The 13,989-nt window shown below is 40.3% G+C and overlaps 1 protein-coding gene and 1 long non-coding RNA gene across 2 annotated transcripts in view; one reads left to right on the plus strand and one right to left on the minus strand.

Moving 5' to 3' along the window:
• Positions 1 to 13,989, minus strand: part of LOC110970274 (contactin-associated protein-like 2) — a 93,095-nt gene that overhangs the window by 47,866 nt on the left and 31,240 nt on the right. Inside the window, exons 5-7 of the mRNA XM_051953317.1 lie at positions 8,240 to 8,443; positions 7,906 to 8,090; positions 3,495 to 3,638 (exon numbers count right to left, since the gene is read on the minus strand). Coding sequence (XP_051809277.1) covers positions 3,495 to 3,638; positions 7,906 to 8,090; positions 8,240 to 8,443 — 533 coding nt within the window. The remainder of the gene's footprint in view (positions 1 to 3,494; positions 3,639 to 7,905; positions 8,091 to 8,239; positions 8,444 to 13,989) is intronic.
• LOC127535424 (uncharacterized) lies at positions 9,387 to 10,792 on the plus strand. The gene is made up of 3 exons (XR_007944272.1): positions 9,387 to 9,596; positions 10,129 to 10,250; positions 10,392 to 10,792. It is a non-coding gene; the product is annotated as an uncharacterized LOC127535424 (long non-coding RNA).

A 13,989-nucleotide genomic window follows, 5' to 3' on the forward strand; every position in this document is an offset into this window, starting at 1 on the left:
ACAGAGTTGTGGAGAGGCTAAAGAATGGTGAAGATCTTTCAGGTCTTCACCATTCTTGAAAGATGACTGAAAGATCTTCACCATTCTTCAGCCTCTCCGCGACTCTGTGGACGGTCATCCAGCTGATGTTCAGCTGCTTAGCTCTGTCAGACTTGTTGTGGCCAGCATGAAGGAGAGCAGATATCTCAACTCTTTTGACTTCCATCTTGATACAACTTCACCGGAGAAAAAAATTGTATTAAGGACACCTGCCTATAAGGTAGAACTTTCAGTTTATTTAATGGAATTTTTCACTCCGACATGTAAACGTCTCTAAAGATCATGAAACTGTGTAACAGAACTTTTGCAAAGCCCGGTATGTAACCGATGTTTCAGTCAACCACTGTCTCCATGTCACTGTCAGTACTGTTTCCAATTTCATCTGAAATTTCATACACTCCAATCTGTGCACTCAAAGCAGTCCTTTAGAGACTCTCCGGCCTCTATGGTTGCCCTCCTGAATGAGGAGGATGCCTCAGAACATAGGATTTCTAATGTGGCGGAAGAAAGACCAGACTGACATCAAACGATGAATATGAGACAAGAGATCAACATTTCAGCTTTTATTTTCAGACTGATTGGAAGAGCCTTCATCATGCAGCATGATAATGTCCCAAAATACACCACCAAAGCAACAAATGAGTTCATCAGGGGCAAGAAGTTAAAGGTTTTAGACTGCCCAAGTCAACCTCCAGAAGTAAACCCTATAGAGCATGCATTTTACCTGTTAAAGGAAGACTAAAGGGAGGAACCCCCCAAAAGAAACAACAACTGAAAGAAGAAAGAAGAATGAAAGCCTGGAAAATCATCACAAAAGAATTCAAAAGTTTGGTGATGCCAGTGGGTCACAGGCTTGATGCAGTTATTGCAGGCAAAGAATGTGCAACTAAATATTAAGTGTTATTCACTTTAATCTATTTTAAATCTATCTGTTCCAATGCTTCTGTACACCTAAAAAATTGGTATTCTGTTACAAATAATGCCATCTTCTAAATTGTGTATCAGATCCAGATGTAAATACCTGAAAAAAATAGCTGAAATGTTGATCTCGTCTCATATTCATCTTTTGATGTCAATATAAATGTGTTCAGTCTACAGTATGTATGCATATAAATTTAGAAAAAAAAGTTAGTGTAAAAGATCATCTTTTTGTATACTAAGTAAAGCTTTGACATTGTTTTGAGAAGTCAAGACAGTTAAAATTCAGATTGGCATTTAAGCAGTTGGAAGATTCAGTGGTCAGATGAGTCCAGTTTCCAGCTTTAGCTTCCTCCTGCTAATGTGAGGGTACGCAGAAGGCCAGGCAAACCATGATCTCCAGCATGTACAGTACCTACTGTCAAGCATGGCGGAGGCAGTAAAAAAAAAATAGAATATATCCCCTTTGTGCCCCACAAACTGTGTCCTTTTCCACAGTGTAAGCCCAACTATGACACCAACTCCTATACTACAAGTGAGACACTCTTCATAATAGCTTTAATACTTTTGTTTTGATGACTGCTGTGTACACTCTTGGCCTTCTCTCAATGAGCTTCATGCGGTAGTCACCTGAAATGGGTTTCACTTCACATGTGTGCCTTGTCAAGGTTACTTTATGGAATTTTGCGCCTTCTTAATGTGATTGGGACCATCAGTTGTGTTGTGCAGACGTCTGGTTGGTACACAGTTGACAGTCCTATTTAACAACTGTTAGAATGGCCAGGACTCGATTGAAAAAGAGGTTCTTAATCTCAACGGGATCTTTCCTGGTTAAATAAAGGTTAAATAAAAAATAATCCATATTATGGCAAGAACCAATCGGCTAAGTAAAGAGAAATGACAGTCCATCATTACTTTAAGAACTGAAGGTCAGTTAGTCCGAAAAATTGCAAAAACTTTGGACATATCCCCAAGTGCAGTTGCAAAAACCATCAAGCACTATGACGAAAGTGGCTCAACGAGGACTGCCGTGGATAAGTTCATCCGAGTCACCAGCCTCAGAAATCGCAAGTTAACAGCCCCTCAGATTAGAGCCCAGATAAATGCCACACAGAGTTCTAGTAGCAGATACATCTCTACATCTACTGTTCAGAGGAGAATCAGGCCTTTAAGGTTGAATAGCTGCTAAGAAACCACTACCAAGGAAAAGGAACAAGCAGAAGAGATTTGTTTGGGTCAAGGAAAACACGGAATGAACATTAGACCAGTGGAAATCTGTGCTTTGGTCTGATGAGTCCAAATTTGAGATCTTTGTTTCTACCTGCCATATCTTTGTGCAACGCAGAAAAGGTGAGCAGATGGTCCCATATGCATTGTGTCCACCGCGAAGCTGGAGGAGGAGGTGTAATGTCATTGCGGTGCTTCGTTGGTGATGTTATTGGGGATTTGTTCAAAATTGAAAGCACACTGAACCATCATGGCTATCAGTGTCCTGCAGCGACATGCCATCACATCCGGTTTGCGTTTAGTTGGACCATCATTTATTTTTCAACAGGACAATGGCCCCAAGCACATCTCCAGGCTGTCTAAGGGCTATTTGACCAAGAAGAAGAGTGACAAAGTGCTGCGTTAGATGACCTGGCCTCCACAGTCACCTGACCTAAACCCAATCCAGATGGTTTGGGATAAAATGAACCGCAGAGCGAAGGCAAAAGGGCCAAAAAGTGCTCAACATCTCTGGGATTCAATAGCAAATTATCATGTTGTGCCGCAAATCTACCAACCACTTCATGTTAAACTAGAATCTGGCTGCTGCTAAGTTCCCACCGTCGTATGCCAGCTTGTGGAAATGGTTTGGAACGTTAAGTAATTGATTTCGGAATAAATATTGTCAATTACAGTGTTGAAACATGTTCTACAAGCTGGAAAAAATGCATCTTTTTACCAGTTGTCACTGTCTCCCGCAATTTCATCACAACAAATAACCTTAAAACACCGCAACTTTTATTGCAATTTTTTTAGAAAAGCTGCCACGAATTCAGGCATTTTTGGCCTCAACAATCACGAAAAACGCCCACGAAATCCTGCAGGGACTGACTATTGCGCTCCCTATTATAGTCAACAGCAGAATATTTGATGTGCTTTGTGTGTGACAGACATGTTAGTAGAAGCAGACCTTGACTTGTGTTTCCCAGGACTGATGCACATATTAGGGTTTTTTGAACCTGCAAAAAATATGTCTTAATGAATTATCCAAACCCAACAGGCAAGCCCTGTTGTTGCATAAATCATGACTAACATTTCTAATTCTAAGTTTTTCACCTTCCCTTCCTACATCAATTGTCATTTTACAACAGTCATAAAGTTAGATTAAATGTATCTGCTCCACTCACAGGTTATACCAAACATGGACAGTAAAAACTGTATTGTAGTCATGACTGCCCAGAATTATAATGTCATAGTTGTGGCTTACACAAACCTGTCAGGTGTCTCTGTTCAAAACAGACAACATTCAAGAGAGAAGAAATTTGTCTTACAAAGGTAGAGGTGTCCACCTTCTTTCTGCGGACCAGGTTGGTGATGTTGTCTCCATTGTACGTGATTCCCTCCATGCAGCCCACAAAGTTCTCTTTGCCTCCTAAACTTGGTTTGGTAGATACAGGCAGTCCTCCAAAGCTGATCTGAGGACACACAGTGGAACATGGAATGACACTAACCTCTCTCTCATTCTTTTCGTACAACTGTGACCAACACACACTTAGACACAATCATTCCCTTAGTCATTACTGCCTATATGATAGGTACTACAGAGTTCCCCTAAAAGTGAGCAGCAAATTGGGATTTGAGCGCCTTCATAGACACAACATTTTTAGTTAACATGGAACACTGCATTGTAGGATTGTTAGCAACACTGGGCATGGACTCTGCTTTCTGGGTTCACATTCAGAATGCACATTCATCCATCCCTTACACCAGGGGTTCTGAACCTTTTTAACCTCTGGGCTCAATTTTCCCGGAGTAAAGTGGCCCGGGGCCCATCCAAATACTAGCACTTTCATTGTAATTCATCTGAGTCTTGGTTCGATTTGTAATCAATTATTAAATCAAGTTATTTTAAAGTTTAACAAGTTAAAATCTTGTGAAATAAATAATCTTATACACTGCAATCATCTCAAAGACGTTTATTTATAGTCGGTGTATGAACCTGCACATACAAATTTGCATTGTTGCAATTATAACAAATCAAATTGCTAAAACAGCAAATGGCTCCAAGCCAAACTTTTAGATTTCGACTGACTAAAAAACTGAAGAGAAATTCTGATAAATAAAATTCAGTTGTACCAAAATAAATAAATAAATTACAATAAAACTTTCAAATTAAATAAACAAACTGCAAATAAAAAATAAAGTGCAAATTAAAATATTGTAACCTGCTGGTGAATTTGGCAATTTAGCAGTCTTCATTTTTGCACAGCAGAACTAGAAGGTGCTCTTCAAATCTGTGACAAATGATCAATAACAACAGTCACAACAGTCCAGTTTAACATGCTACTAGTCCCATTTCATCTTCACCTCTCAATGAGACACTTGGGCCTGCCTTTCAGACATGATCAGATCCAGTCTGGGTGGAACAGGGGAAAGGCTCACTCTCAGGGTAGCCTCCAGTGATGTTCTTAGTCTATTTCGAGCTTTGGTCTTAGTTGTGGCCACAATGGAGAACTCTGATTCACACAGGTATGTAGTTATGAATGGGTGAAGGAGTTTCAAAGCCCTCAGAGCCAGAATGGGGTACTCCTTTGAAACAACAATCCAGAAGGAGCCTAGGTCCAGTTTGTCCCACTGCCCCTTCAAAGTGCTATCAGTGGAAACTTCCAGAAGCTGTGATTCCAGATGTGAGGGTAAGGCAACATCATTTAAAGTGGGATCCACTGAAAATGGGTCCACAACCCACATGTGTCCCTCTCTGGGATCTTCTGGAAAGTATTCATCAAAATTCTCTGCCAGTTATGTGAGGTGCTGAAGGATTGACTGACTGATGTTCACCTGAGGAGAGTTTTCCAAAATGTCAGACAAAAGTGGAAACATGTCCATTCTCTCTTCCTGGGCCCGTTTAGTCCACAAAGCAAGTTTCCTCCTGAAAGCTTGAACTTTGTCTGCAACAAAAAATATGTTGCCATTTCTCCCTTGAAGTGAGATGTTCAGTTGGTTCATGTGTGAAAAAATGTCACAGAGATAGGCAAGTTTAGCTGTGAACTTGGTGTTAGTATAGTATTGTGCAAGGGGAGATGTTTTCCCAGTGAGGAAAGATAAAACCTCATTCCTCATCTCAAACAAACGCTTGAGGACGAGTCCTCTTGACTCTATCACAGTGAGCCATCTCACCTGACTGTGATAGAGCAGCTGGACATGATCTGCATCCAAGCCCTCACAAAGCTTAGCAAAACATCTGGAGTTAACAGCATTATTTTTTATGATGTTGATGGTTTTCACACTTAGATCCATCACCTCTTGGAACTCTGGTGACATCCTTTTTGCTGCAAGGCTTTCACGGTGGAGAAAACAGTGGGTCCATTTAGCTTCTGGCGCACGCTCAAGTATCTGCTTGATGACGCCTCGGTGCCTACGACGCGCCTAACGACGCGTCGACGAGTCGTCTGAGCACAATACGTCATCAAAAGCGGAAGTGAGCATGCAATGCAACAGAAACCCCCTTCCTACCGGAGCGCGGAACATGGACGAACGTCGGCGCTGCATCGTGCATGTATTATGTATGCACGATGCAGCGCGGACGTCCGCGTTTAGATACAGCTGTATACTAAACGCTGACATCCATGTTTACGATAGAACGCGGACGTCCACGCTGCATCGTGCATACATAATACATGCACGATGCAGCGCCGACGTTCGTCCGTGTTCCGCGCTCCGGTTGGAAGGGGATTTCTGTTGCATTGCGTGCTCACTTCCGCTTTTGATGACGTATCGTGCTCAGACGACTCGTCGACGCGTCGTTAGGTGCAGCCCTATCTGCCAGTCCAGGCCGTTCTCCATGAAGTAGTTATCTATGCAGCAGAAACATTCCTCAGCTGTAGTTCGGGTTGGTAGCTCTCCACAAAAGAGCATGTCTTCTTGCAAACTGCTGTCCCAGCGATAGGGAACAAAAACCAATAGCAGTGCTGCATTTGTTACATCAGTGGACTCATCTAGCTGCAAAGAGAAACATGGGCTACTTTTTATTCTCTCCAGAAGCTGATGCTGTATGTCGGAGGCCATGTCAGCAATACGTTGACTTATCGTTTCGTTTGAGAGTGGAATGGTCATCAGCTTCTTTGCAGCAGCCTCCCTGATCATCTCACGGCACATGTCCACAGAGGCAGGCAGAACCAATTCCTCTGCGATGGTAAACGCCTTGTTACTCTGTGCCACACGTCTGGCTACGAGGTAGCGGCTTTTAAAGCACACTTAGCACTGCCAGTCAGCGATATGATAGTTTTTTCTGCATCTGTATCCCAAGCTCTTTTCTCTTAAAAAAATCCACTGGCTTTTCAACTAGTTGTGCGTGTTTCATTTCCAGGTGCCGCCTTAATTTTGAAGGCTTCAGTGTTTCGTTTGATAGCGTAAGCCCACACTCCCAGCCCGATCTCACGAGGATTCGTGAAACTGTCACGTAAGTTTTAGTTTCGGTTTCGTGCGCACCAACACGATTTCGTCATGTTTTTCGTGCCGCTCACCACGAAATGCGCACCAATGTATTTTAAACGGCGGACTTTTCGTGCCACTCAGAACGTATTTCAAAAGAATGTGTATATTATATTTTTAATGTAAAACCGTGGCGAATCCAACGCTATATTTTGCATGACATCGTCCCTAAACATAACCCTAACCATAACCCTAACCATAACCTAACCATAAGCCGGTGGTACACTTACCAATTTGCATAGGAATTTCAAGAATGTCCGGCGGCCGCAAACGCGATCACACAAGCAGTATACGCCGATGGACAGCTTAGATCGTCATGAATCCGCCGGTATAAACCACTTTCAGATGTGATTACCACAGCGAAAAACATTTCGTGGTGAGCGGCACGAAAAACATGACGAAATCGTGTTGGTGCGCACGAAACCGAAACTAAAACTTACGTGACAGTTTCACGAATCCCCGTGAGACCGGGTTGACACTCCACACACTGCGCCCTCGGCTCTGCCTCGCTACCTCCATTCACAGAGCCGAACTTAATAAAGTCTGGGTTATACTTGCGCACACATTTTGTTTTTGATGATAGGTTGACTTCACTTTTATCTTCATTTTTTCGTTTCATAAACTTCTCCATAATGCTGCCGAGACCTTCATAGTTTACCCATGAGTTGACTTCTTCTACTGTCGCTCCTTTTGGGGTGTGTAAACAACTCGCTGACGTCTCACTGCCACCAAGTGGTGGGAAGCTGTATTGCGGTCCTGTGGCCCTCGTGGCCCACATGTGCAGAACTGAAATATTTTTGCGGCCCACTAGTCGGCGCGTGAGGCCCATTTGTGGGCCATGGCCCAATGGTTCAGAATCACTGCATTACACTATATCCTGTCATGGGAGTGAGGGGTTTGGGCTGGGGGGATGTGTAGTGGGGTGACATCAAGAGGAAGCCCCTGTCTGTGGGCTCTTCAACTCCTACGTTCTTGTGCATCTCAAAAAAGAACCCTGGCCAGAAAAACACTGGGACCATTGTTGGCAACTTGATGCCTATGTCACCAGGCCATATTTTTTGATGCATATACAATGGTTGTAACATTGCTAAGAGTATGAAATAGTGGACAACAGTCTCATCAGTAGGTTTCCATCATTAGCATGTGCTAAAAACAGCAATGCATCTCCCTAACATTTGAACTGAGAATAAAATCCTGCAATTGAGGCATGACGCTAAGATGATAAAAAAATGCCTCACATCCACCCTTTACCTCATAGTCCAGGTCAAGGTTGTCAAACTCTCCATTAGTCCTGAATTGCTGAGTGTGGTGGTCCAGAGTGAAATTGACATTCCTTCGGTAGCGCTCTATGACAACTGAGTGCCAGTGGTCATCATCCAGCAAGCTACCGCTGGTCACAGATGTGTGACCCTGAATAGAACCGTACTGGTTACTGCCTGGAAAGAAACAAACAAATTACAGAAACATGGCAGGGTGTAAGTGTCTATCAGGTAATTTGTGACAGCAGTAGTTAATACAGTCTTTATAATTTCAATAGAATGGAAGTTTTCTCTTGAGAACAATAAATAGTATAGAACCTAAGTACCTAAGTTGATGCTGAGCTGGAGTTTTGCCCTGTGAAGCTCCAGGGAAATGTAGTCTCCCTGCTGTCCCTCTCCATGGAGCAGCACCCCTTCTCCAGCCGTGGTTCTAAACTTCAGAGAGATGACATCCTTGATAATCTTCATCTTTTTACTTCTGAAGCGATAAGAGATGATGCCATGGCCGTCAAAACTAATCACATCTGCCCCTAGTAGATAAAAAAAAGAAGAAGAAAAAAATAAATTATATATTCTGCCAAGTCTGGGATCAAAAACTTTCATGTTACATTGAGTTCAGAATATGCAATTGTTCACACTTCAGTCTTAAATTGTGTGAGTTTGGGGTGCAAATAAGTACTTGGGACCTCCCCCCTCAGAGCTGAAGAAGTCTCTTGGATGAAAAACATCTTCATTAAACAAAAAAAAAAAAGGTATTTCACAGACTGTTAACAGCTGTAAAAAAAAAAATCATGAAATGTCCAAATTTTTTTGCAGGTCCTATGCAATATATGAAACCTCCAAACTGAATCACACAGATATTGTAAATAACCAAATGCAATCCAAAATGCAACACCTAAGATTATCCATTATGGTACAAACAAAAACCACAGAGGGCTATGTATGGAATAAATTTCCTATCATAATTCAAGAGCATTTTAAATTGATTTGAGGGCAGCATTTATCAATTTCATTCTCAGATTTTGTGATATTGTCTCTCAGAACTCTGCTCTCGCGCTCAAATTTGCTCTGCGCGTGCTCAAACTGTGTCCTCGCACTCGGTTACGATGCTGCTCGCGCAGATTTCCTGCGCTCAAACTCAAACTCTTCCTCTTGCTCTCACGGAACTTCTGCTCACGGATCTCTGCTCTGCTCTCAGATTTTTTGTGTATCAACGCTGTCAACCAATAGAAGGCCGGCGAGCTTTGACCAATCAGATTATCCCTGTTTGAATACGGGTGCGTTCGCTGTTTTCCGAGGAGCGTCGCATACGGGCGTGCACTATTTCAACAGGTTTTATCCACTCCCTACCTCCGGGACTGTAATAAATTAAATGTGATTTCTTTTATTTTTTTGACCACTGTTGGAATAAAATATCATTCAATGCATACAACAGCGTCCGAGCTTCTCATTAAAACGGCTATATTGTATAATAATAGCGGCCTCGAACACTGCTCTTTGAAGTGTCCTGGTGGAGAAAACAATGTCACCATGACGCCGCTCGGGGACGGCTGTCCTCTTGGTCCGGTCGTCATACTTACAGTTCAGCAGCAGAAAGAACCAGATGCCAGAGCACTGTGCCGCATATTCGTGTTCAAATCGCCGGATCGTCGAAAACAGGGCACGAGGGATTACTTTTCACAAGTAAGATTGAACATTACTATTGGTTGTATTTTGTGAATCGAATATTACTGTGCTGTATTTATGCCCACCAGCGAAATCATGGCCAGCTAGCTAGGCTATGTTTACTGCCGGTGCTGACCCGTCTGTGAACTGAGACTTTATAAGTCATATTCCATAATACTGACTTAGATTACAACTGACACAGGAAAGCTAAAATATATATTACTGGTATAACATTGACCAGCGAATTTTACACAGGTGGCACAGACTGTATTGTTCACATGTAATTCACCCTCACAACAGTAAGCTAGCTCTAATGTGTCATACCCACCCACTGACTGAAAAATACAGACAACTGAACATCTGACTGTAGAATAGTTTGCAAACAAGGTTATTCACATTTTAAGCAGTTTTGGTTCATTATCAACAGATATGCATCAAATTAGGAGTTTTGTTGAAGAAAGGTTGGAAGAAATTTGAAGAAAACCTCTTGACCTCTTTTGTAAGATGTTTTTGTATAGACTCTCCCAAATCTTCCATTTTCATTTTGAAGGTGATGTGTGCCGTGTAAGCTTGGTCAGAGATGCTGTACCATCATCATTTGACGAGAACTCCCACCTTCTAGCTCTGAAAAACAATGGCGGCCTACTGATTCCATCACAAGGCACAGTGAAGGTTTGATTTCATAATCTTGTTTATTTTTTTATATTTGCATGTTAAAGTTGCTTTGTTCTTTATTTTATCTGTACTGTAAAGTGTCTTTTAGCACAGTGTAAAGCGCTATATAAATATAATTTTTTAAATTATTATTATAAGGTGCTGAGAGTTGCAGAGAGCTTGATTTGCCAGGCTTCAGCAAAACAAGCTCCAAAGGTGTCAACAGTCTGGGAGGAGATTGGAATGGAGGTGGTTTTTCTGCTTGGGGAACACATTGAAGAAACAGTTTGGTATCGACAGCCATCCTTCCAGCTTGTTGTCATTGGTTGTGTCCGTGGCTGCACCATGTTCCCAGACTTACCTGTCTTGATCTGCAGAAAGGGAGCACGAGAAAGAAGCTCTGCAAAACAGTCCTCGTTCATTGGTTTTAGCTGTAAAACGTTTGTACATGTGTAAATGTGGTTTAGGGCAGGGATGTCATGTTCTTGTGTTAACTTGAGAATTCACATTTACATTACATTTTATTCTCTCTGCTTTGTACATCTATATGATATATATATATATATATATATATATATATATATATATTCATTTTCTGATATATATCTTTTTTTTAATATATATGTATAAATTATATTGATAGTCTATATATGATTTATATAATAATTTTCTCTGATATATTAATTATATTAATACTCCAGATAGGATTTATATATGTTATGTTTTCAGATATATTGATTATATTGATACTACATACATGATTTATATATGTAGTATGATTTTCTCTGATATATAACTTTTACATATATATATGTGAATGATGTTGATACTCCATCTATGATTTTATATATTCCTTTTCTCTGATATATAGCTTATATCTACTGTTTTATATAGAAATATGTGTTCATTAGTCAGTATATGTAAATATAGCGTAATCATACATTGTCTCTTCAAATTATTAAAAGAATTTACTTTACTGCTATTATCTGTTTACAGTGTTTGCAAAATACTTGTCTACAGTCGAGCTTAATATCAGAATATTCTATTACTGTTAATCCAGCTATGAATATTAAAATACGCCGAACCATTTGTCCTGTATCATAGATACATATATAACGTTTGCAACGAATAAAAAAAAAAAAGCGTGAAAATCAGTTTAATATTCAGAGTTAAGATGGATTAAATGCGCTGTCAAACAGTGCTGAGTGGCGCGGGTGACTGGACCAAGATGGCGGCCCCACCACTCGTCTGTGGCGTCTACTCTTTATATATGTCTATGCAGCAGATGGCTTGCTAAAATGGACCGGCAAAGTCGAAGCGCTCAGGCAAGTTATTTTTAAATTCATTTTAATGAAAACTATAAAATATTTATTTGATCATATACCTGGTTTTAAACATACATGAACACCATACAAAATGTATTTATATATCCCTGTATTTTCTTTGTTTTGTTTTGAGAACGACTTATATCATTAATAATCGGATGCTATCCTCATCAGGAAGTGGTACTGAAAATGTTAAATATAAGCATTCTTGTTTCAGGTTATGTTTAATTAGTTTTATCAGTCATCCTGACTTGGACCTTGACTATCTAAACTTCATGTGCACCCATGAATTGATGATTGAACTGATGGAATTACTTGCTCATTTTCTATGTTCTGTCTAACCAGACAGCACAGTTCTATTAAGCCATGTACTATATCCAATGGCAACTCTATCTGGTCTGCTAATGCGTCAGCAAGTATCAATTCATGGGTGCACATGAAATTTAGATAGTCAAGATCCAAGTAAGGATGACTGATGACATACTGAAACTTGGTTTGCAGTCTTTCAAAGATATGACGTCTGAGCAGGGTCTGTTGGAAAAGAAAGCAGTGCATATTGGTGCATTGTCTTATCCGAGTGTACTGACCTCATTTGCACATTAAACATAACCTGAAACAAGAATGCTTATATTTAACATTTTCAGTACCACTTCCTGATGAGGATAGCATCCGATTATTAATGATATAAATCGTTCTCAAAACAAAACAAAGAAAATACAGGGATATATAAATACATTTTGTATGGTGTTCATGTATGTTTAAAACCAGGTATATGATCAAATAAATATTTTATAGTTTTCATTAAAATTAATTTAAAAATAACTTGCCTGAGTGCTTCGACTTCGCCGGTCCATTTTAGCAAGCCATCTGCTGTCCCGCTGCTAGCTTCTGGATGGTGACATTGTTTTCTCCACCAGCACACCTCAAAGAGCAGTGTTCGAGGCCGCTATTATTATACAATTGTGACATTGTCACCTAAGTAATAAAATTAAAAGAAACATTAAAAGAAATAAAGAACCATAAATAACATGATGAAAACAAAATGAAAGTTTTCTGGTCTTTGTGCATGATGTTCCCTGTGCTAAAAATGTATTTAGGTAGGTGGGATAATAAACAATTCCAAAATAGTAATTAGAAAATGTGGTAAACAAAGGTTATATAAGGAGGATGTGGCGTAGAGGAACGGGGGAGACACGGCGTGAGCGGGAGTGACAGGAGGCTGCTGAAAGGAAAGGAGTGTGTAAAGTTAAAAAAAGAATGAACGAAGGCCTAAGACATTTTAATAAGGTTGGAAAAAGACTATTGAACCTGTAAAGAGCCCAGATCCTACCGGAGCCGACCAGACGTACACTCCCGGCCGTCAACATCTTGACGCGGACGCCACCCCAAGAGACAAAGGGATCCTTCACTTAAGGATTATCTCCTCTGCACCCGGGATATTGGTGAGATCCACCCTGTTTGAAACTCTTTTTTTTTGGTATACCAGTATTTTCTTTAACGATCGATCGCTTCTTTTTTTTGTTAGCGGAACTTTCTTTTTTGGGTCGGATTACCGTGTTGTTGTTGTTTTTTGCATCGAACGGACGGAGGAAAAGCCGCCGGCGTGAGGACCTTTCGGGATAGAAACTTTCTTAAAAGAGTATCTGAAGTGGACCATTTGACTGAAAACTTTGTATTTCGTTAGGGAAGGACTCTTACTTAATTTAGAAAGCATAAAGGTTTAGTTTCTATTTGTAATCTTGTGGCAATGTATTTTTTTGTATGGGGAAACAGCGGGTTTTTTTGGAGTAAAAGATGGAAGTAAAGAAACTTAAGAAATTTTAAAAGAGAATCCGATTGTGTTTATCAGCTGCATTACTACTGATAGTGACAATTAACTTTTATTTTTTCTGAGATGAACCCCTTGGTGAAGTGACCTCTGCTTGGAAAAGTTGGAGTGTTACAGATGGTGGCCCGTACGGGGAACAGAAAAAGGAAGTAGACTAAATAAAAGTTTACCCGAACTGTAAAAATTGCTGTTTAAATTCTAAGCAAAACGAACATATTTTTTTTCGTTGGACTGAATATTGTTGACAACTTGTGCACAACTTGTCCTTCAGAAATTTGAGTGGGTTTGACACAAGACATTTTGGAAAAATAAAAATAAATAAAATAAATCAACATATAGGTAGATATAAATATATTTATTCATATATATACATAAACAAAGAAGGAAAAAAGAACAAACATGGATAATGAAGAAGCCCTGATAGTACTTGATAATGCATCTAGTCCTATAAATGTTGACAGGAATATAGACAATGACACCAGAGTTTCTACTCCAAATGCTGGGCTTGAGGACAGGGAGGAGTCTCTGAAGAGAGCTTCTGATGCTTGGGTGACTAGACGGAATCCTGTAGGTGAAGTCACATCTTTAATAAGTTCTCTGTATT

Source organism: Acanthochromis polyacanthus, chromosome 9 (assembly GCF_021347895.1).
Source record: "Acanthochromis polyacanthus isolate Apoly-LR-REF ecotype Palm Island chromosome 9, KAUST_Apoly_ChrSc, whole genome shotgun sequence".
In the NCBI taxonomy this organism is placed as follows: Eukaryota; Metazoa; Chordata; class Actinopteri; family Pomacentridae; genus Acanthochromis; species Acanthochromis polyacanthus.